Raw genomic sequence first — 25,149 nt, 5'->3', positions numbered from 1 at the left:
ACTCCTTTTCTTCAAAAACTTACCTTTTAATCCTGACAGCCGCTGCAGCGCTTCCTCCACCCGAATCCGGCGTCCTCCAATCACGGCGTTGCATCAGGACATGATCCCCCCGGGGGGGGGGGGGGGAGCCGTGATTGGAGGAAGCCGGATTCGTTATTTCTGCAACAAGAAGAGGTTTCCGACGGCCGGGGGAATCGCTGGTGCGGCTTTCAGTATTAAAAGGTACTTTTTGAAGAAAAGGAAGTGAAATGTCAATTTTGATTAATTAAAGTGCCCTCGTTTTTAATAGGTTTATTAAAAACCGGGCACTAATTCATCTAAATTGACCTTCACTTTAAAGTGTATATATATTTCTCCAACATAGGTGTGTCCGGTCCACGGCGTCATCCTTACTTGTGGGATATTCTCTTCCCCAACAGGAAATGGCAAAGAGCCCAGCAAAGCTGGTCACATGATCCCTCCTAGGCTCCGCCTTCCCCAGTCATTCTCTTTGCCGTTGCACAGGCAACATCTCCACGGAGATGGCTAAGAGTTTTTTGGTGTTTAAATGTAGTTTTTATTCTTCAATCAAGAGTTTGTTATTTTAAAATAGTGCTGGTATGTACTATTTACTCTGAAACAGAAAGGAGATGAAGATTTCTGTTTGTAAGAGGAAAATGATTTTAGCAACCGTTACTAAAATCGATGGCTGTTTCCACACAGGACTGTTGAGATGAATTAACTTCAGTTGGGGGAAACAGTGAGCAGACTTTTGCTGCTTGAGGTATGACACATTTCTAACAAGACTTGGTAATGCTGGAAGCTGTCATTTTCCCTATGGGATCCGGTAAGCCATTTTCTTAATTTTTAATATAAGAATAAAGGGCTTCACAAGGGCTTTAAAGACTGGTAGACATTTTTTCTGGGCTAAAACGATTACTTTATAAGCATTTTTAATGGTTTATAACTTTGAAGAGTTATTTTAATCTTGGGAATTCTGTTAAAAAAACGGCAGGCACTGTATTGGACACCTTTTTCACTGGGGGCCTTTTCTAGTCATAGGCAGAGCCTCATTTTCGCGCCACTAATGCGCAGTTGTTTTTGAGAAGCAAGGCATGCAGATGCATGTGTGAGGAGCTCAGATCCACTGAAAAAGCTTATTGAAGGCGTCATTTGGTATCGTATTCCCCTCTGGGCTTGGTTGGGTCTCAGCAAAGCAGATACCAGGGACTGTATAGGGGTTAAATGTAAAAACGGCTCCGGTTCCGTTATTTTAAGAGTTAAAGCTTTCAAATTTGGTGTGCAATACTTTTAAGGCTTTAAGACACTGTGGTGAAATTTTGGTGAATTTTGAACAATTCCTTCATACTTTTGCGCATATTCTGTAATAAAGTGTGTTCAGTTTAAAATTTAAAGTGACAGTAACGGTTTTATTTTAAAACGTTTTTTTGGGCTTTGTTATCAAGTTTATGCCTATTAACATGTCTGAACTATCAGATAGACGATGTTCTGTATGTTCGGAAGCCAAGGTTCCTCTCCATTTAAATATATGTGATGAATGTGACAAACAAAGTAGGGACAATGATGCCACTGATAATAATGTTGCCCAAATGATTCCTTAAGTGAGGGGAGTAAGCATGGTACTGCATCATCTCCTTCTATGTCTACACCAGTCTTGCCCACTCAGGAGGTCCCTAGTGCATCTAGTGCGCCAATCCTTACTATGCAACAATTAACGGCTGTAATGGATAATTCTATTAAAAACATTTTAGCCAAAATGCCCACTTATCAGCGAAAGCGCGACTGCTCTGTTTTAGATACTGAAGAGCATGAGGACGCTGATGATAATGGTTCTGACATGCCCTTACACCAGTCTGATGGGGCCAGGGAGGTTTTGTCTGAGGGAGAAATTTCAGATTCAGGAAAAATTTCTCAACAAGCTGAACCTGACGTTATTACATTCAAATTTAAATTGGAACATCTCCGCGCTCTGCTTAAGGAGGTGTTATCTACTCTGGATGATTGTGACAATTTGGTCATTCCAGAGAAATTATGTAAGATGGACAAGTTCCTAGAGGTCCCGGTGCCCCCCGAAGCTTTTCCTATACCCAAGCGGGTGGCGGACATTGTAAATAAAGAATGGGAAAGGCCCGGCATACCTTTTGTCCCTCCCCCTATATTTAAGAAATTATTTCTTATGGTCGACCCCAGGAAGGACTTATGGCAGACAGTCCCCCAAGGTCGAGGGGGGCGGTTTCTACTCTAAACAAACGCACCACTATCCCTATAGAAGATAGTTGTGCTTTCAAAGATCCTATGGATAAAAAATTAGAGGGTTTGCTTAAAAAGATGTTTGTTCAGCAAGGTTACCTTCTACAACCAATTTCATGCATTGTTCCTGTCACTACAGCAGCGTGTTTCTGGTTCGAAGAACTAGAAAAGTCGCTCAATAACTCAATTATGGGGCATTCCAGACATGGATCTGATGGCGTCTCGTCAGAACTTCAAGGTTCCTTGCTACGGGTCCAGATCCAGGGATCCCAAGGCGACTCTAGTAGATGCACTAGTAGCGCCCTGGACCTTCAACCTAGCTTATGTATTCCCACCGTTTCCTCTCATTCCCAGGCTGGTAGCCAGGATCAATCAGGAGAGGGCTTCGGTGATCTTGATAGCTCCTGCGTGGCCACGCAGAACTTGGTATGCAGACCTGGTGAATATGTCATCGGCTCCACCATGGAAGCTACCTTTGAGACGGGACCTTCTTGTTCAAGGTCCGTTCGAACATCCGAATCTGGCCTCACTCCAACTGACTGCTTGGAGATTGAACGCTTGATTTTATCAAAGCGTGGGTTCTCAGATTCTGTCATTGATACTCTTATTCAGGCTAGAAAGCCTGTAACTAGAAAAATTTACCATAAAGTATGGAAGAAATATATCTGTTGGTGCGAATCGAAAGGATTCCCATGGAACAGGATAAAAATTCCTAAGATTCTATCCTTTCTACAAGAGGGTTTGGAGAAAGGATTATCTGCAAGTTCTTTGAAGGGACAGATTTCTGCTTTATCTGTTTTACTTCACAAAAAGCTGGCGGCTGTGCCAGATGTTCAAACTTTTGTTCAGGCTCTGGTTAGAATCAAGCCTGTTTACAAACCTTTGACTCCTCCTTGGAGTCTCAATTTAGTTCTTTCAGTTCTTCAAGGGGTTCCGTTTGAACCCTTACATTCCGTAGATATTAAGTTATTATCTTGGAAAGTTTTGTTTTTGGTTGCAATTTCTTCTGCTAGAAGAGTTTCAGAGTTATCTGCTCTGCAGTGTTCTCCTCCTTATCTGGTGTTCCATGCAGATAAGGTGGTTTTGCGTACTAAACCTGGTTTTCTTCCGAAAGTTGTTTCTAACAAAAATATTAACCAGGAGATTGTTGTGCCTTCTTTGTGTCCGAATCCAGTTTCAAAGAAGGAACGTTTGTTGCACAATTTGGATGTAGTTCGTGCTCTAAAATTCTATTTAGAGGCTACAAAGGATTTCAGACAAACATCTTCCTTGTTTGTTGTTTATTCTGGTAAAAAGAGAGGTCAAAAAGCAACTTCTACCTCTCTCTCTTTTTGGCTTAAAAGCATCATCCGATTGGCTTATGAGACTGCCGGACGGCAGCCTCCTGAAAGAATCACAGCTCACTCCACTAGGGCTGTGGCTTCCACATGGGCCTTCAAGAACGAGGCTTCTGTTGATCAGATATGTAAGGCAGCGACTTGGTCTTCACTGCACACTTTTACCAAATTTTACAAATTTGATACTTTTGCTTCTTCGGAGGCTATTTTTGGGAGAAAGGTTTTGCAAGCCGTGGTGCCTTCCATCTAGGTGACCTGATTTGCTCCCTCACATCATCCGTGTCCTAAAGCTTTGGTATTGGTTCCCACAAGTAAGGATGACGCCGTGGACCGGACACACCTATGTTGGAGAAAACAGAATTTATGCTTACCTGATAAATTACTTTCTCCAACGGTGTGTCCGGTCCACGGCCCGCCCTGGTTTTTTAATCAGGTCTGATGAATTATTTTCTCTAACTACAGTCACCACGGTATCATATGATTTCTCCTATGCATATTCCTCCTTTACGTCGGTCGAATGACTGGGGAAGGCGGAGCCTAGGAGGGATCATGTGACCAGCTTTGCTGGGCTCTTTGCCATTTCCTGTTGGGGAAGAGAATATCCCACAAGTAAGGATGACGCCGTGGACCGGACACACAGTTGGAGAAAGTAATTTATCAGGTAAGCATAAATTCTGTTTTTATATAAAAAGATTTATAATCCTAATTGGTATTGTCTGTTTCTCCGCCCCCATTAGTTTCCTCTTTTGGCTGGGCTGTGATGTATAGAGCAGTCCCACCCACACTTTACATCGGCTTTCTATGGGCTTTAAAGGGGCAGGACTTTAAGATTGTCAAATGATACACATGTTGATTGGATGTTCACTGGATCTGTTCATCCATGTGGGCCAGCATAACATTGTAATAGAAGCATTATTATATGCACTAATTTACCTTTTCACAGATGGATTAAAAGCAAAAATGGTACACACATACTTTTTTAATGGCAAAGATTACAATTATGGCATTTAATTATTTAAAATTGACCATCACTTTAAAGAACGAGTTAAGCCCTCAATTAAAAATGTGTTTCTTTCATGTAATTAGCAAGAGTCCATGAGCTAGTGACGTATGGGATATACATTCCTACCAGGAGGGGCAAAGTTTCCCAAACCTCAAAATGCCTACAAATACACCCCTCACCACACCCACAAATCAGTTTTTACAAACTTTGCCTCCTATGGAGGTGGTGAAGTAAGTTTGTGCTAGATTCTACGTTGATATGCGCTCCGCAGCAGGTTGGAGCCCGGTTTTCCTCTCAGCGTGCAGTGAATGTCAGAGGGATGTGAGGAGAGTATTGCCTATTTGAATTCAATGATCTCCTTCTACGGGGTCTATTTCATAGGTTCTCTGTTATGAATCGTAGAGATTCATCTCTTACCTCCCTTTTCAGATCGACGATATACTCTTATATATATATATATATACCATTACCTCTGCTGATTTTCGTTTCAGTACTGGTTTGGCTTTCTACAACATGTAGACGAGTGTCCTGGGGTAAGCAAGTCTTATTTTCTGTGACACTCTAAGCTATGGTTGGGCACTTTTTTATAAAGTTCTAAATATATGTATTCAAACATTTATTTGCCTTGACTCAGGATGTTCAACATTCCTTATTTTCAGACAGTCAGTTTCATATTTGGGATAATGCATTTGAATAAAACAATTTTTTTCTTACCTTAAAATTTGACTTTCCCTGTGGGCTGTTAGGCTTGCGGGGGCTGAAAATGCTTCATTTTATTGCGTCATTCTTGGCGCAGACTTTTTTGGCGCAAATTTTTTTTTCTGTTTCCGGCGTCATACGTGTCGCCGGAAGTTGCGTCATTTTTGACGTTCTTTTGTGCCAAAAATGTCGGCGTTCCAGATGTGGCGTCATTTTTGGCGCCAAAAGCATTTAGGCGCAGAATAATGTGGGCGTCTTATTTGGCGCTAAAAAAATATGGGCGTCACTTTTGTCTCCACATTATTTAAGTCTCATTTTTTTATTGCTTCTGGTTGCTAGAAGCTTGTTCACTGGCATTTTTTTCCCATTCCTGAAACTGTCATTTAAGGAATTTGATCAATTTTGCTTTATATGTTGTTTTTTCTATTACATATTGCAAGATGTCCCATGTTGAAGCTGAGTCAGAAGATACTTCTGGAAAATCGCTGCCTGGTGCTGGAGCTACCAAAGCTAAGTGTATCTGCTGTAAACTTTTGGTAGCTGTTCCTCCAGCTGTTGTTTGTATTGAATGTCATGACAAACTTGTTAATGCAGATAATATTTCCTTTAGTAAAGTTACATTACCTGTTGCTGTTCCATCAACATCTAATACTCATTGTGTTCCTGATAACATAAGAGATTTTGTTTCTAAATCCATTAAGAAAGCTATGTCTGTTATTCCTCCTTCTAGGAAACGTAAAAAGTCTTTTAAAACTTCTCATTTTTCAGATGAATTTTTAAATGAACATCATCATTCTGATAATGGCTCTTCTGGTTCAGAGGATTCTGTCTCAGAGGTTGATGCTGATAAATCTTCATATTTAATTAAAATGGAATTTATTCGTTCTTTACTTAAAGAAGTCCTAATTGCATTAGAAATTGAGGATTCTGGTCCTCTTGATACTAAATCTAAACGTTTAGATAAGGTTTTTAAATCTCCTGTAGTTATTCCAGAAGTTTTTCCTGTTCCTGGTGCTATTTCTGAAGTAATTTCCAGGGAATGGAATAATTTGGGTAATTCATTTACTCCTTCTAACATTTTAAGCAATTATATCCTGTGCCATCTGACAGATTAGAATTTTGGGACAAAATCCCTAAGGTTGATGGGGCTGTCTCTACTCTTGCTAAGCGTACTACCATTCCTACGGCAGATGGTACTTCCTTTAAGGATCCTTTAGATAGGAAAATTGAATCCTTTCTAAGAAAAGCTTACTTGTGTTCAGGTAATCTTCTTAGACCTGCTATATCTTTGGCGGATGTTGCTGTAGCTTCAACTTTTTGGTTGGAAGCTTTAGCGCAACAAGTAACAGATCATAATTCTCATAGCATTATTATTCTTCTTCAACATGCTAATAATTATATTTGTGATGCCATCTTTGATATCATTAGAGTTGATGTCAGGTATATGTCTCTAGCTATTTTAGCTAGAAGAGCTTTATGGCTTAAAACTTGGAATGCTGATATGTCTTCTAAGTCTACTCTGCTTTCCCTTTCTTTCCAGGGTAATAAATTATTTGGTTCTCAGTTGAATTCTATTATCTCAACTGTTACTGGAGGGAAAGGAACTTTTTTACCACAGGATAAAAAATCTAAAGGTAAATTTAGGTCTAATAATCGTTTTCGTTCCTTTCGTCACAACAAGGAACAAAAGCCTGATCCTTCATCCTCAGGAGCGGTATCAGTTTGGAAACCATCTCCAGTTTAGAATAAATCCAAGCCTTTTAGAAAATAAAAGCCAGCTCCTAAGTCCACATGAAGGTGCAGCCCTCATTCCAGCTCAGCTGGTAGGGGGCAGATTACGTTTTTTCAAAGTAATTTGGATCAATTCCGTTCACAATCTTTGGATTCAGAATATTGTTTCAGAAGGGTACAGAACTGGCTTCAAGATAAGGCCTCCTGCAAACAGATTTTTTCTTTCCCGTGTCCCAGTAAATCCAGCGAAGGCTCAAGCATTTCTGAAATGTGTTTCAGATCTAGAGTTGGCTGGAGTTATTATGCCAGTTCCAGTTCTGGAACAGGGGATGGGGTTTTATTCAAATCTCTTCATTGTACCAAAGAAGGAGAATTCCTTCAGACCAGTTCTGGATCTAAAAATATTGAATCGTTATGTAAGGATACCAACATTCAAAATGGTAACTGTAAGGACTATCCTGCCTTTTGTTCAGCAAGGGCATTATATGTCTACAATAGATTTACAGGATGCATATCTGCATATTCTGATTCATCCAGATCACTATCAGTTTCTGAGATTCTCGTTCCTAGACAAGCATTACCAGTTTGTGGCTCTGCCATTTGGCCTAGCAACAGCTCCAAGAATTTTTACAAAGGTTCTCGGTGCCCTTCTGTCTGTAATCAGAGAACAGGGTATTGTGGTATTTCCTTATTTGGACGATATCTTGGTACTTGCTCAGTCTTCACATTTAGCAGAATCTCATATGAATCGACTTGTGTTGTTTCTTCAAGATCATGGTTGGAGGATCAATTTACTAAAAAGTTCATTGATTCCTCAGACAAGGGTAACCTTTTTGGGTTTCCAGATAGATTCAGTGTCCATGACTCTATCTTTGACAGACAAGAGACGTCTAAAATTGATATCAGCTTGTCGAAACCTTCAGTCACAATCATTCCCTTTAGTAGCCTTATGCATGGAAATTCTAGGTCTTATGACTGCTGCATCGGACGCGATCCCCTTTGCTCGTTTTCACATGCGACCTCTTCAGCTCTGTATGCTGAACCAGTGGTGCAGGGATTACACAAAGATATCTCAATTAATATCTTTAAAACCGATTGTACGACACTCTCTGACGTGGTGGACAGATCACCATCGTTTAGTTCAGGGGGCTTCTTTTGTTCTTCTGACCTGGACTGTAATTCAACAGATGCAAGTCTTACAGGTTGGGGAGCTGTGTGGGGGTCTCTGAGGGCACAAGGGGTTTGGGAATCTCAGGAGGTGAGATTACCGATCAATATTTTGGAACTCCGTGCAATTTTCAGAGCTCTTCAGTCTTGGCCTCTTCTAAAGAGAGAATCGTTCATTTGTTTTCAGACAGACAATGTCACATCTGTGGCATACATCAAGGAGGGACTCACAGCCCTCTGGCTATGAAAGAAGTATCTCGAATTCTGGTTTGGGCGGAATCCAGCTCCTGTCTAATTTCTGCGGTTCATATCCCAGGTATAGACAATTGGGAAGCGGATTATCTCAGTCGCCAAACGTTGCATCCGGGCGAATGGTCTCTTCACCCAGAGGTATTTCTTCAGATTGTCCAAATGTGGGGACTTCCAGAAATAGATCTGATGGCCTCTCATCTAAACAAGAAACTTCCCAGGTATCTGTCCAGATCCAGGGATCCTCAAGCGGAAGCAGTGGATGCATTGTCACTTCCTTGGAAGTATCATCCTGCTTATATCTTTCCGCCTCTAGTTCTTCTTCCAAGAGTGATCTCCAAGATTCTGAAGGAATGCTCGTTTGTTCTGCTGGTAGCTCCAGCATGGCCTCACAGGTTTTGGTATGCGGATCTTGTCCGGATGGCCTCTTGCCAACCGTGGACTCTTCCGTTAAAACCAGACCTTCTGTCGCAAGGTCCTTTTTTCCATCAGGATCTCAAATCCTTAAATTTAAAGGTATGGAGATTGAACGCTTGATTCTTTGTCAAAGAGGTTTCTCTGACTCTGTGATTAATACTATGTTACAGGCTCGTAAATCTGTATCTAGGGAGATATATTAGAGTCTGGAAGACTTATATTTCTTGGTGTCTTTCTCATCAGTTTTCCTGGCATTCTTTTAGAATTCCGAGAATTTTACAGTTTCTTCAGGATGGTTTGGATAAAGGTTTGTCTGCAAGTTCCTTGAAAGGACAAATCTCTGCTCTTTCTGTTCTTTTTCACAGAAAGATTGCTAATCTTCCTGATATTCATTGTTTCGTACAAGCTTTGGTTCGTTTAAAACCTGTTAAGTCAATTTCTCCTCCTTGGAGTTTGAGTTTGGTTCTGAGGGCTCTTCAAGCTCCTCCGTTTGAACCTATGCATTCATTGGACATTAAATTACTTTCTTGGAAAGTTTTGTTCCTTTTGGCCATCTCTTCTGCCAGAAGAGTTTCTGAATTATCTGCTCTTTCTTGTGAGTCTCCTTTTCTGATTTTTCACCAGGATAAGGCGGTGTTGCGAACTTCTTTTGAATTTTTACCTAAGGTTGTGAATTCCAACAACATTAGTAGAGAAATTGTGGTTCCTTCATTATGTCCTAATCCTAAGAATTCTAAGGAGAAATCATTGCATTCTTTGGATGTAGTTAGAGCTTTGAAATATTATGTTGAAGCCACTAAGAATTTCCGAAAGACTTCTAGTCTATTTGTTATCTTTTCCGGTTCTAGGAAAGGTCAGAAGGCCTCTGCCATTTCTTTGGCATCTTGGTTGAAATCTTTAATTCATCATGCTTATGTCGAGTCGGGTAAAACTCCGCCTCAAAGGATTACAGCTCATTCTACTAGGTCAGTTTCTACTTCCTGGGCGTTTAGGAATGAAGCTTCGGTTGATCAGATTTGCAAAGCAGCAACTTGGTCTTCTTTGCATACTTTTACTAAATTCTACCATTTTGATGTGTTTTCTTCTTCTGAAGCTGTTTTTGGTAGAAAAGTACTTCAGGCAGCTGTTTCAGTTTGAATCTTCTGCTTATGTTTTCAGTTTTTTTCATTATAAAATTTAAACTTTATTTTGGGTGTGGATTATTTTTTCAGCGGAATTGGCTGTCTTTATTTTATCCCTCCCTCTCTAGGGACTCTTGCGTGGAAAGATCCACATCTTGGGTAGTCATTATCCCATACGTCACTAGCTCATGGACTAATTACATGAAAGAAAACATAATTTATGTAAGAACTTACCTGATAAATTCATTTCTTTCATATTAGCAAGAGTCCATGAGGCCCACCCTTTTGTGGTGGTTATGATTTTTTTGTATAAAGCACAATTATTCCAATTCCTTATTTTTTATGCTTTCGCACTTTTTTCTTATCACCCCACTTCTTGGCTATTCGTTAAACTGATTTGTGGGTGTGGTGAGGGGTGTATTTGTAGGCATTTTGAGGTTTGGGAAACTTTGCCCCTCCTGGTAGGAATGTATATCCCATACGTCACTAGCTCATGGACTCTTGCTAATATGAAAGAAATGAATTTATCAGGTAAGTTCTTACATAAATTATGTTTTTTTAGCAAAATAGTCTAAGGATTAAAGTATTTTATTTACAATATGTTTACTAGGTATTTACAATAGAATGTCTCTTTAAATAAAATATAGGATGTGAGTTGAGGCTTATGTTTATGATAAGTTAAATTGTTTTCTCTCTCTGCAGTTTCACTTTTATTATATGAAGCTGTTTATTTTATCATGCATATTTTCAACATTACATAACTAGTTTTCATGCAAAAAATAAGTAATCTAACCAAGCTTGGTTTTCTCTAAACTTTTCCTGCAATGAAAAAAAAAAGCTTTTACGTTGTATTATTCCATAGAGGCAATAAGAGGCCAAATGTCTAGCACTTAGATGTACATTTGGCCTGGTCTACATATTCCTCAAGTAATTTTCTAGGATTCTGATCAGTTGTGCATGAACAACATTAAACAAATACATGTAGGTATTTCAAAAATTGTGCATTTATGCCCTTAAAATGTTCTGTCATGCATGGGAAAGATATTTAATAAAACATCTTCAAAAAACCTTTTTGAATAAAATTGTCCGTTAAATGTATTTAAATTGAAATCGATAATAACATGAAATGCATAGTTTTTGCACTACTAATACTAAAACATTAAGTAATACTAAATTGCTCACTGCTTTATTTTGAAAACTTTTTAAACCTATTTCTGTTAAATTGGATTTTTAACTTGTATTCCTCTCGGTATAATTCCTATTTTTTTGTCATCTTTTAATAAATGATTAATAGGAAAACACCCTCAAATGTAATTATCCTCTTAAACTGCTCTGCACAGCTACAAATATAGTAACTACTCACTATATTATTTATTTATAAAATATTTTACCAGGAAGGATACATTGAGATTTCTCTCGTTTTCAAGTATGTCCTGGGTCCACAAAACATTGCATTGATACAATAGGGTACAATAAAATTCAAAAACAATAATAGTACACAATATATGCAAAATTTAACATAGAACAGGTAGGAAATATATATAATTAACCATGACGGCTGCATTCTCTTTTGAGATATGTAGAGGGGGATCTCTTAATGGATTTTAGGCTTGGGGAAGGTTTTAAAGTGTGTGGGAGGTTGTTCCATAATTGTGGTGCTCTGTAGGAAAAGGATGATCGAGCTGCTTTCTTTTTGTATTGAGGCAAGCTAAATAATGTGCTGGTACTGGATCGGACGTTATAGGAGGTGGAAATAGCCGGGGAGAGCATTCTGCTCAGGTAGGGTGGGAGCTTCCCTGAAAAGCTCTATGTGGAGGCCAAAAGATAGATTGGGGTCTAATAACATACCTGTCAGGGTTTTTTTCCCTGTTGTGTTTGCGATGTGCTGCTGGCAGCCATTTTACTCGCCTCTCTTCTTGACTATGGTGCATTGTGGGGGATGCTGCTCAATTCCTGCACTTCCTTTTATGGCCAGACTGGTGTGCATCATCCGTGTGAGGCAGGATGCAGTCTCAGAATTGTGATGTCATCACTTATTAAAGTGCCTCTGTTCAGTATGCTTTGCCTTTGTGTTGTCTCAGACCCGTTTGTGAGAGTTCCTGTGTATTACCTGGCTGCCTGACGTCCTTCCTGATCCCTGGCTTGTTACGGACTATGCTGTTTTCCTTGTTCCTGATTCCGGCTCGTCTGACTACCAGCTCTGGTTTTGATTCCTGGCTTGTTATTTGACTTGTGGACTTTTTACTATTTTTTGCTATTAATAAAGGTGTGATTATTTTTGCACTTCTCGTCTCAGTCTGATTCCTGGCACCTTGACATTACGCAAAGCCCATGAATCCTGATGGTGCTAATAATCCACCTTTACCTGCCATCATTTCCAGGATGGATGTACAGGATCACCTCTTGGATCAATTTGCACTAGCCCTGCAAACCCTGCTGACTCGCACTTTCCCTCTGACAGAGCTAAGGTGGGATTTCTCATCTCGTTACTCACTGACACAGCTCTTGCCTGGGCTAATCCCTTGTGGGAGACTAATAAACCTGTGATTTCAAATTACCCTGAATTTGTGGCCTCCTTTCAAAGGGTATTTGATGTTCCGGCTCGCTCCTCCTCTGCTGCTAAACAACTCATGTCCATTCAGCAAGGTACAAGATCTGTTGCTCAGTATGCTATTGAGTTCTGTACACTTGCTGCAGAGGTAGGTTGGAACAATGAAGCCCTTGTTGCTGCCAGAGATTTACTAGAGGATCTCAAGGCATTGGTGTCTTTTTTTGATCCTAATTGACATCAGAGGCCCTCTTTCAAGGAGCGCTTGCGGAAGCCTCCTGTTCCATTGTCTCCTATGTGTTCGTTCCCACCCATGCCTCCCTCTCCTCCCATGCCTCCTGGTCCCTAGTCACCAGGTACTGCTGAGCCGATGCAGCTGGGATTCACGCGCCTCTCCACGGCGGAGAGGGCCTTTAGGAGGAGGCAGGGGCTCTGCCTGTATTGTGGGTTACAGGGCCACCTTTTGAAGTCTTGTCCTACACGGCCGGGAAACACTCACACCTAAGGTCCTGTCGGGGGAAATACCTTGGGTGGTTTATCCTCGTCCCCAGAACCGCTTAAGGAGAAACCTTTGGTCACGGTTGTCCTTTCCTGGATGGACTCCTCCATAGTCACCCAGGCTCTTGTTGACTCCGGTGCTGCGGGCTATTTCATTGAGAGTGCTTTTGTATCAAAGCACTCCATTTCTGTTTTGCCTCGGTCCGTTCCACTTGCTATTGAGGCCATTGATGGTAGGCCCCTTCAGCCCGCACTCGTTACTCACGAAACTGCTCCGTTGTCCATGGCTGTTGGGGCTCTCCATTTTGAACCTTCCAGGTGATACACTCTCTGCATTTTCTAGTTGTTCTGGGTTATCCCTGGCTCCAAAAGCACAATCCCAGTCTCGACTGGCGCAGGTCCGAAATTTTGTCGTGGTCCCCGCAATGTATTTCCACTTGTCTTCGGAAACCAGTTAGTCTTGTGCACTTCTTCGGTTTCTCAATTGCCAGAGGCGTACTGAGAGTTCCTAGACGTGTTTGACAAGGTGCGTGCCGGTACATTGCCTCCTCACCGGTCTTACGATTGTGCATAGACCTGCAACCCGGAGCCATTCCTCCTCGGGGCCGGGTGTACCCTCTGTCTGTTGCAGAGAATTGTGCTATGGAGGAGTATGTTGCCGATGCTCTGTCGCGGGGGATCATCCGCAAATCCTGCTCTCCTGCAGTGGCTGGCTTCTTCTTTGTGAAGAAAAAGGGTGGCGAGCTAAGACCATGTATCGATTATAGGGGTCTTAATCGTCTTACCATTAAGAATGCTTACCCTATTCCGCTCATTACGGAACTCTTTGACCGCCTCAAGGGAGCTACGGTCTTTACAAAACTGAATTTGAGAGGAGCGTACAATCTCGTTAGGATTAAGGAGGGCAACGAATGGAAAACAGCATTTAACACCAGGAGCGGGCATTATGAGCATCTTGTAATGCCCTTTGGCCTACGTAATGCTCCTGCTGTTTTTCAGGAATTTATTAATGATGTCCTACGAGATATGTTGCAACAGTGTGTTGTGGTGTACGTAGACTACATCCTCATACACTCACCCACACTTGAGGCTCATCGTTCTGATGTTACACAGGTTCTTCAGAGACTATGTGAGAATGGCCTGTTTTGTTAACTCGAGAAATGTGAGTTCCATCAGACTCAAGTAACCTTTCTAGGTTATGTTATCTCCGTTGCAGGGTTCTCCATGGATCCTGACAAGTTATCTGCAGTTCTGCAGTGGCCTCGCCCAGTTGGTCTTCGGTCTATTCAATGTTTTTTGGGGTTCGCCAATTACTATAGAAAGTTTATTAAAAACTTTTCTTCCTCGGTCAAACCTATCACAGACATGACCCGTAAAGAGAATGATCCACTCCATTGGTCACCTACTGCCATTAAGGCCTTTGATAGTCTTAAGACTGCCTTTGCTGCCGCTCCAGTTCTAGCTCATCCTAACCCTGTCCTGCCTTTCGTACTTGAGGTTGATGCGTCTGAGACTGGAGTAGGTGCCCTCTTGTCTCAACGTCCTACGCCTGACGGTTCTTTGCATCCGTGTGGTTTCTTCTCTAAGAATTAAAATAACAATTTTCGCCTCTGTCCAAGGAGGAGTCTGTACCTACTCCTGTTATACCTCCTGACCATATTTTGGCTACCATACGTACTAATTTGACTTCTCCCTTGGGGGAGGAGATCCTGGCTGCACAAACCAATGCACCTCCTGAGAAACCTAGTGGTAAATTGTTCCTGAGAATCTTCAAACTAAACTTTTGCATACTTACCACTATCCTAAAGCCGCAGGTCACCCAGGCAAGAACCAAATGATTTGGTCTGTCACTCGACAATTCTGGTGGCCAGGTCTTCGTTCTGATGTTGCTGCATATGTTGCCTCCTGCTCAGTTTGTGCACAGAATAAGACTCTTCGACGTCTTCCTGTGTGTTTTCTTCAACCTATTGCTAATGGTGAGCGTCCTTGGACACATCTTTCCATGGACTTCATTGTCGAGCTCCCTGTTTCCAATGGCAATACTGTTATCCTTATGTGGTTGACTGTTTTTCTAAAATGTCACATTGCATTCCCTTGATGAAACTGCCTACCGCTCAGGAGCTTACTTCAATTTTTGCCCGGGAGGTCTTCCGTTTACATGGGATACCCAAGGAGATAGTGTCGGGTTGGCGTTCCTTTTGTGCTCAAATGGGGATCCAGCTTTCCTTCTCCTCGGCATATCACCCTCAATCCAATGGGGCTGCGGAACGGTCTAATCAAGCTCTGGAACAGTTCCTCCGTTGCTATGTCTCAGATCACCACAATAATTGGTCTGAACTGTTACCTTGGGCAGAAATTGCTCGTAATAGTGCTATTAATGCTTCCTCCAAGATATCCCCGTTCATGGCGAATTATGGGTTTCAACCATCCTTGTTGCCCGATTCATTCATGTCTCAGGGTATTCCGGCTTTGGAGGAGCATCTCCGGCAACTCAGTTCCACGTGGGTGCAGATTCAGGATTGCCTTCATCATTCTATGCAGCGCCAAAAGTTCCAGGCTGATCGTAGGCGTCTGCCCGCACCTTCCCACCAGGTTGGTGAGAGAGTTTGGCTGTCCTCCCGCAACTTGAACCTTCGTGTGCCTTCCAATAAATTGGCTCCCCGTTATGTTGGTCCTTTTCAAATACTCAGATGGGTTAATCCTGTGGCCTACGCTCTTGACCTTCCTCCTGCTATGTGCATCTCCAATGTTTTTCATGTCTCCCTCATGAAACCATTGGTTTGTAATCGGTTTACCACTGTGTTGCCTCGTCCCCGTCCTATCTTTGTTGACAACCATGAGGAGTATGAGGTCAGCATTATTATTGACTCTCGTATGTCCAGGAGCCGTGTACAGTATTTGGTTCACTGGAGAGGCTACGGTCCGGAGGAGCGTTCTAGGAGCGTACTGATGTTCATGCTCCCACCCTCCTCCGTGCCTTCCATGCCCGTTTCCCCAATAAGCCTTTTGTCCTCCCGCGGGGGAGGGGTCGTTGAGGGGAGGGTACTGTCAGGGTTTTTTCCCTGTTGTGTTTGCCATGTGCTGCTGGCAGCCATTTTACTCACCTCTCTTCCTGACTGTGGTGCATTGTGGGGGATGCTGCTCAATTCCTGCACTTCCTTTTATGGCCAGACTGGTTTGCATCATCCATGTGAGACAGGATGCAATCTCAGAATTGTGATGTCATCACTTATTATTTAAAGGGCCTCTGTTCAGTATGCTTTGCTTTTGCGTTGTCTCAGACCCGTTTGTGAGAGTTCCTGTGTATTACCTGGCTGCCTGACGTCCTTCCTGGTTCCTTATCCCTGGCTTGTTCCTGACTCTGCTGTTTTCCTTGTTCCTGATTCTGGCTCGTCTGACTATTCGCTTTGGCTCCTGACTCGGCTCGTCTGACTACCAGCTCTGGTTTTGATTCCTGGCTTGTTATTTGACTTGTGGACTTTTTATTATTTTTGCTATTAATAAAGGTGTGATTATTTTTGCACTTCTCGTCTGTCTGATTCCTGGCACCCTGACAATACCCAAGTATTTGAAAGAGTGGACTGCGGTCAGTGTGCAATTTGATTTTGTTTTGATGCATAGATGGGAATTTTGTAGTTTGTGTAATTTAGGTCCCATTCCAAAGATCATTGTGACAGTTTTGTCAGTGTTTAGGAAGAGTTTGTTTTTTGAGATCCACTTTTCTACCTCTGTGAACTGGTCTTGGAGCACTGCTTCATGCTGCGGGAGATCGGATTTGCTTACATAGATTACTGTGTCATCTGCGTACATGTGTACAGTTGAGGATTTGCAGACATTAGGCAGATCATTTATAAATAATGTGAATAGTAGGGGGCCGAGAATGGAACCTTGGGGAACACCACACTTGACTGGGAGAGGGAGGGAGTCGCTGTCAGAAATGGAGACATATTGTGATCGATCTGATACATATGATCTAAACCAGGTTAGCGGACGATCACCAATACCTGAGTTTTTTAGTTTGAGCAGTAGAATGTTGTGGTCTACTGTGTCAAAGGCCTTTGCAAAATCAAGGAAAATAGCTCCAGTTAGGTCTCCTTGTTCCATGCCAGTTTGGATGTCGTTGCAAACTTTTAGGAGGGCAGTTGTAGTGGAGTGATTTGGGCAAAAACCTGATTGAACAGGGGTCAGATAGATTGTTGGTAATACTTACATAATTGCATATGGACGCATTTTTCTATGATGGTGGAGCATCTGAAAAAATAATTGTTAAAGGCATTTGCTACTTCTAAGGGAAGTAGCAGGGTTTGGTTTTCCACTTTGACAGTGGAAGGTTGGGAGTGGATTGGTGGAGTTTGTAAGTTATTTATGACTTTACACAACTTTCTAAGGTTTGATATGTTATTGTTCAGATTTTCACAGAAATATTGGGCCTTGGCCAATTTTGTTTGTTTAGTGCATATATTTCACCATTGTGTATATCACCAGTGATTGTTCATAGAGCCAGTATGCTTGAACTTTGACCACAATGAATCCAGAAACTGGTACATTTGAATGAGGTCAGCTGTGATCCAATTCATATGTGCTCTTTTTACTCTCACCTTACTCAGTGGGTTACGCATTTTATTCTGCTCCGGTAGCTCGTTACAAATCGGTTCTCCTATTTTTAATAGCTTAAAGGGATATTCCAGCCAAAATTGGAAACCACATGGGTGCATTTCGGTATTGAACAGAAGCAATTTTGTAATATACATGCATTAGCAAAAATGCTTCTAATAAATGCTATAGCCGTTTTAAAAGTGTATTTAAGTTTGCACCGTGCACCAGCATTTTAAACACAGCTCTTGCTCAGAGAACCTAAGGTGCTTGTACCATCTGTAATGACGCAATTTGTTAATTGCTGGCATGATACAAGCCCCACTGATGAGCTGAACAGCTGCATTATTTAAAATGCGGATGCAGTGGCAATATCTAGTTATGCTTCACATGCACGTGCAGAGAAAAATGTTAACACTAAAACTAATAACTTTTACTAGAAGTATTTTTGCCAATACATGTATATTGCAAATATATTCCTATTCAAAGACGTAATAAATCTGTCCATTTAATTTTTGACTGGAATGTCCCTTTAAAGGTGCCAGATACTAAAGCTCTGCCTCTTTGTACTGATGACAGCCATCTGGGAGCTCAGGTATTCTCACAGCCTGTGACAGACGCAGTGCACTCACAGATCAGTAATATTGCCTATTTTTTTTACAGCTGTAAAATGTGCGAGCTTTACATTTTTTACACCGTTTTACAGTTACACAAAATATATTTAACCCTTTCGCTACTGGGAATATTTTTATGTGCTTCTGGTTAGTGCGGATGATGCATTGTGAGCTTTACATTTCTGCATTTTTTTTACACCGTTTTACAGTTGCACAAAATATAGTGGAAAACTTGCTCAAGATTTTTTAGCATGTTTTGCTATCACTCTGATTAAACAGAAATAGAGCTTTTAATTTTTTGATTTACATATGAAAACTTTATATATATTTTTAAAGTAGACAACCCAAGGTATGCCTTACATGAATTCCTGGCAATGAAGAGGTTAATTAATTAGCTTGTAAGGTTCATTTTTGATGCAGAGTAGAGATTACCCTCACACCTTCCACTCCCTGATCCCTCCCAAATAGCTCTCTTCCCTCTTTCACCCCCCACTGGTCACCATAATTTAAAGTAATTTTTAGTTTTTTTTATATTATTATTATTGTCCTCACAGTGTAGTGATCACTCTTCAACCTTCCCACTACTCTGATCCCCCAAACAGCTCTTTACCCTCCCCTCCGCTTAAGACTGGTGGCCATCTTGGGTACTGTCAGACAGTACCCAGTTTATTATTTTTATTATTTCTTTTTCTGTAGTGTAGTGGTGCCCCTACCTCTCCCCAATCATTATTTATGCCTCCCCTTCCCCTTTTTTCTGTAGTGTAGCTTCCCATCCCTCCCTCGTCCTTAAAACATTTTTCAGTAGCGTAGGGCCCCTCCAGCTCCCTCGGCCTCTGTACCGCCCACCAGCCTTCCCTACCACACCACCCACCAGCACAAGAAGCTGATTGTTAGAAGGTAACGCACACAGTGTCACTGTCTCTAGCGATCAGGCACCTGCCTTCATATGGAACCGGAGCACCAATCGTACTCCAGTTCTCTATGCAGGCAGATGCCTTGAGCTCTGGAACTCCAGCTCTCGGCTGTAAAGTTACACTGCTGCTGGTGCTTCCTGCAGCTCATACTTATAGATACGTTATGCGGTACCGTAGGCAAAGTACCGCATGGCGTTTATATGTACCTCTTTTTGCCTTAAGGTGTTAAAAAAACACAAACACTCAACAATAATATTATAGCAATGCAGCCACTGCAAACATGTACAGCTCCTTCTTTGTATCATGCATACTAACCTGAAGCTCATACAGCTATGAAAAAAATAGACTATTACTGATCTGTTTGTGAGCTGCTTCTGTTACAGGCTGTGAGAATACCTGAGTTTCAGATGGCAGTCCCCAGTACTAAGAGGCGGAGCTTCAGTATCTGCCACCTTTAAGCTTTTAAAACGAGAACTGATTTGTAAAGAGCTGCAGGAACAGGATGAAATGCAATAACATAGTAACAAGTTGCTATTCTTTTGTAGTTGTGCACAGCAGTTTAATGTCCCTTTTTAAAGGTGCTTTTAAATGTGTGTGCTTAAAACCTTTATGAAGGGAAATTATTTCAAATACCATTTTTAGATATTCGATTTCTGACTTGAAATGTAAGTTTTTAAAAAAATATATATGCTGTTAATTAGATTTAATAAAATGTTTCTTGGTTTTATAGCTAAACCGATGATGGTTAATGCAACGTCAGTGCGAATGTCTGTTCCCATTGTCTCAGCACAAACTGTCAAACAGGTAAGTTCCATCACCTTTTTGTTGTTTGGTGTGTGTATGCGTACGTGCGCCTGTGTGTGTGTGTGTGTGTGTGCACGCGCCGCTACTTGCTCCCTAGATCCCATGTGACTACCACTGAGCAAGTTTATGGAGAATCACAGTGAATGGGGGTGGAGAGAAAGAAGGGGGGTTGACATCAGATCCAGTTAGAAGGCAGCACAGTACTGTAGAAATACATAGGATTTGTGGCACCTCTCCTACCGGCTGCACCACACGCTTCTCAAATTTTAGAGGAAAAAAAATTAAAACGCCATGGTGTTGAGATTAGAGATCACAGGGAGTTTTTTTCTTTGCCTTTTCTTTCATGTAATTAGCAAGAGTCCATGAGCTAGTGACGTATGGGATATACATTCCTACCAGGAGGGGCAAAGTTTCCCAAACCTCAAAATGCCTATAAATACACCCCTCACCACACCCACAAATCAGTTTTACAAACTTTGCCTCCCATGGAGGTGGTGAAGTAAGTTTGTGCTAGATTCTACGTTGATATGCGCTTTGCAGGAGGCTGGAGCCCGGTTTTCCTCTCAGTGTGCAGTGAATGTCAGAGGGATGTGAGGAGAGTATTGCCTATTTGAATTCAATGGTCTCCTTCTACGGGATCTTTTTCATAGGTTCTCTGTTATCGGTCGTAGAGATTCATCTCTTACCTCCCTTTTCAGATCGACGATATACTCTTATATACCATTACCTCTACTGATTCTCGTTTCAGTACTGGTTTGGCTTTCTACTACATGTAGATGAGTGTCCTGGGGTAAGTAAATCTTATTTTTTGTGACACTCTAAGCTATGGTTCGGCACTTTTATGTTAAAGTTATAAATATGTGTTTAAACATTTATTTGCCTTGATTCAGGATGATCAATATTCCTTATTTCAGACAGACAGTTTCATTATTTGGGATAATGCATATGAATTATCAATTTTTTTCTTACCTTTAAATTGACTTTTTTCTCTGTGGGCTGTTAGGCTCGCGGGGGCTGAAAATGCTTCATTTTATTGCGTCATTCTTGGCGCTGACTTTTTTGGCGCAAAAAATTTCTTTGTCATTTCCGGCGTCATACTTGTCGCCGGAAGTTGTTCGTGATTGCGTCATTTTTTTGACGTTTTGCGCCAAAAATGTCGGCGTCACCGGATGTGGCGTCATTCTCGGCGCCAAAAGCATTTAGGCGCCAATAATGTGGGCGTCTTTTTTGGCGCTAAATATGTGGGCGTCATTTTTGTCTCCACCTTTTTTTCCCATTATTTGTCTCATTTTTCTTTTGCTTCTGGTTACTAGAGGCTTGTTCATTGGCATTTTTTCCCATTCCTGAATCTGTCATTTAAGGAATTTGATAGATTTTGCTTTATATGTTGTTTTTTCTCTTACATATTGCAAGATGTCTCAGATTGACCCTGGATCAGAAGCTACTTCTGGAAAATCGCTGCCTGATGCTGGTTCTACCAAAGTTAAGTGCATTTGTTGTAAACTTGTGGTATCTGTTCCTCCGGCTGTAGTTTGTGATGAATGTCATGATAAACTTGCTAATGCAGATTCAATTTCCATTAGTAATATTCCATTACCTGTTGCTGTTCCATCAACATCTAATACTCAGGATGTTCCTGTTAATATAATATAAGAGATTTTGTTTCTAAATCTATTAGGAAGGCTATGTCTGTTATTCCTCCTTCCAGTAAGCGTAAAAAGTCTTTTAAAACTTCTCATTTCTCAGATGAATTTTTAAATGAACATCATCATTCTGATTTGTCTGTTTCTGATGAGAATTTTTCTGGTTCAGAGGATTCTGTCTCAGATATTGACACTGATAAATCTTCATATTTATTTAAAATGGAATTTATTTGTTCTTTACTTAAAGAAGTTTTAATCGCTTTAGAAATTGAGGATTCTAGTCCTCTTGATACTAAATCTAATAAGCGTTTAAATTCGGTTTTTAAACCTCCTGTAGTTATTCCGGAAGTTTTTCCTGTCCCTGATGCTATTTCTGAAGTAATTTCTAGGCAATGGAATAATCTGGGTAATTCTTTTACTCCTTCTAAGAGATTTAAGAAATTGTATCCTGTGCCATCTGACAGATTAGAGTTTTGGGACAAAATCCCTAAAGTTGATGGGGCTATCTCTACTCTTGCTAAGCGTACTACTATTCCTACGGCAGATAGTACTTCCTTTAAGGATCCTTTAGATAGGAAGATTGATTCCTTTCTAAGGAAAGCTTATTTATGTTCAGGTAATCTTCTTAGGCCTGCTATTTCTTTGGCTGATGTTGCTGCAGCTTCCACTTTTTGGTTGGAGGCTTTGGCACAACAAGTGTCAGATCATAATTCTCATAGCATTGTTAAACTTCTTCAACATGCTAATAACTTTATTTGTGATGCCATCTTTGATATCATCAGAGTTGATGTCAGGTATATGTCTTTAGCTATTCTAGCTAGAAGAGCTTTATGGCTTAAAACTTGGAATGCTGATATGTCTTCTAAGTCAACTTTGCTTTCCCTTTCTTTCCAAGGTAATAAATTGTTTGGTTCTCAGTTGGATTCTATTATTTCAACTGTTATTGGGGGGGAAAGGAACTTTTTTACCTCAGGATAAAAAATCTAAAGGTAAATATAGGGCTGCTAATCGCTTTCGTTCCTTTCGTCAGAATAAGGAACAGAAGCCTGATCCTTCCCCTAAATAAACGGTTTCTGTTTGGAAACCGTCTCCAGTCTGGAATAAATCCAAGCCTTTTAGAAAGCCAAAGCCAGCTCCCAAGTCCACATGAAGGTGCGGCCCTCATTCCAGCGCAGCTGGTAGGGGGCAGATTACGATTTTTCAAAGAAATTTGGGTCAAATCGATTCACAGTCTTTGGATTCAGAACATTGTTTCACAAGGGTACAGAATAGGTTTCAAGGTAAGGCCACCTGCAAGAAGATTTTTTCTTTCTCGCATTCCAATAAATCCAGTGAAGGCTCAGGCATTTCTGAAATGTGTTTCAGATCTAGAGTTGGCTGGAGTAATTGTGCCAGTTCCAGTTCTGGAATAGGGGCTGGGGTTTTACTCAAATCTATTCATTGTACCAAAGAAGGAGAATTCCTTCAGACCAGTTCTGGATTTAAAAATATTGAATAGTTATGTAAGGATACCAACATTCAAAATGGTAACTATAAGGACTATTCTGCCTTTTGTTCAGCAAGGGCATTATATGTCCACAATAGATTTGCAGGATGCATATCTGCATATTCCGATTCATCCAGATCACTTTCAGTTTCTGAGATTCTCTTTTCTAGACAAGCATTACCAATTTGTGGCTCTGCCGTTCGGCCTAGCAACGGCTCCGAGGATTTTTTCAAAAGTTCTCGGTGCCCTTCTATCTGTAATCAGAGAACAGGGTATTGTGGTATTTCCTTATTTGGACGATATCTTGGTACTTGCTCAGTCTTCACATTTAGCAGAATCTCATACAAATCGACTTGTGTCGTTTCTTCAAGAACATGGTTGGAGGATCAATTTACCAAAGAGTTCATTGATTCCTCAGACAAGGGTAACCTTTTTAGGTTTCCAAATTGATTCAGTGTCCATGACTTTGTCTCTGACGGACAAGAGACGCTTGAAATTGATTTCAGCATGTCGAAACCTTTGGTTTCAATCATTCCCTTCGGTAGCCTTTTGCATGGAAATTCTAGGTCTTATGACTGCTGCATCGGACGCGATCCCCTTTGCTCGTTTTCACATGCGACCTCTTCAGCTCTGTATGCTGAACCAGTGGTGCAGGGATTATACAAAGATATCACAGTTAATATCTTTAAATCCGATTGTACGACACTCTCTGACGTGGTGGACAGATCACCATCGTTTAATTCAAGGGGCTTCTTTTGTTCTTCCAACCTGGACTGTGATCTCAACAGATGTGAGTCTGACAGGTTGGGGAGCGGTATGGGGGTCTCTGACATCGCAGGGGGTTTGGGAATCTCAGGAGGCGAGATTACCAATCAACATTTTGGAACTGCGTGCGATTTTCAGAGCTCTTCAGTCATGGCCTCTTCTGAAGAGAGAATCGTTCATTTGTTTTCAGACGGACAATGTCACCACCGTGGCATATATCAATCATCAAGGGGGGACTCACAGTCCTCTGGCTATGAAAGAAGTATCTCGAATGCTTGTATGGGCGGAATCCAGCTCCTGTCTAATTTCTGCGGTTCACATCCCAAGTATAGACAATTGGGAAGCGGATTATCTCATTCGCCAGACGTTGCATCCGGGCGAATGGTCTCTTCACCCAGAGGTATTTCTTCAGATTGTTCAAATCTGGGGTCTTCCAGAAATAGATCTGATGGCTTCTCATCTAAACAAGAAACTTCCCAGGTATCTGTCCAGATCCAGGGATCCTCAGGCGGAGGCAGTGGATGCATTATCGCTTCCTTGGAAGTATCACCCTGCCTATATCTTTCCGCCTCTAGTTCTTCTTCCAAGAGTGATTTCCAAGATTCTAAAGGAGCGTTCGTTTGTACTGCTGGTGGCTCCAGCATGGCCTCACAGGTTTTGGTATGCGGATCTTGTTCGGATGGCCAGTTGCCAACCTTGGACTCTTCCTTTAAGACCAGACCTATCTCAAGGCCCATTTTTCCATCAGGATCTCAAATATTTAAATTTGAAGGTATGGAGATTGAACGCTTGATTCTTAGTCATAGAGGTTTCTCTGACTCCGTAATTAATACTATGTTACAGGCTCGTAAACCTGTGTCTAGGAAGATATATTATCGAGTCTGGAAGACTTACATTTCTTGGTGTTCTTCTCATCAATTTTCCTGGCATTCTTTTAGAATTCCTAGAATTTTACAGTTTCTTCAGGATGGTCTGGATAAAGGTTTGTCTGCCAGTTCCTTGAAAGGACAAATTTCTTCTCTTTCTGTGCTGTTTCACAGAAAGATTGCTAATCTTCCTGATATTCATTGTTTTGTACAGGCTTTGGTTCGTATCAAACCTGTCATTAAGTCAATTTCTCCTCCTTGGAGTTTGAATTTGGTTCTGGGAGCTATACAAACTCCTCCTTTTGAACCTATGCATTCTCTAGATATTAAATTACTTTCTTGGAAAGTTTTGTTTCTTTTGGCCATCTCTTCTGCTAGAAGAGTTTCTGAGTTATCTGCTCTTTCTTGTGAATCTCCTTTTCTGATTTTTCATCAGGATAAGGC

The 25,149-nt window shown here is 41.3% G+C and overlaps 1 protein-coding gene across 2 annotated transcripts in view; it reads left to right on the top strand.

Annotated features, from left to right (window-relative positions):
* Nucleotides 1–25,149, top strand: part of LIN54 (lin-54 DREAM MuvB core complex component) — a 549,733-nt gene that overhangs the window by 235,766 nt on the left and 288,818 nt on the right. For both annotated transcript variants that reach the window (XM_053703370.1, XM_053703369.1), the window contains one exon: nucleotides 19,872–19,945. In XM_053703370.1, coding sequence (XP_053559345.1) covers nucleotides 19,872–19,945 — 74 coding nt within the window. The remainder of the gene's footprint in view (nucleotides 1–19,871; nucleotides 19,946–25,149) is intronic.

This window comes from Bombina bombina, chromosome 2 (assembly GCF_027579735.1).
Source record: "Bombina bombina isolate aBomBom1 chromosome 2, aBomBom1.pri, whole genome shotgun sequence".
Lineage (NCBI taxonomy): Eukaryota > Metazoa > Chordata > Amphibia > Anura > Bombinatoridae > Bombina > Bombina bombina.
The sequence above is the reverse complement of the archived record's forward strand: the minus strand, read 5'-3'. Positions and strand labels throughout refer to the sequence as shown.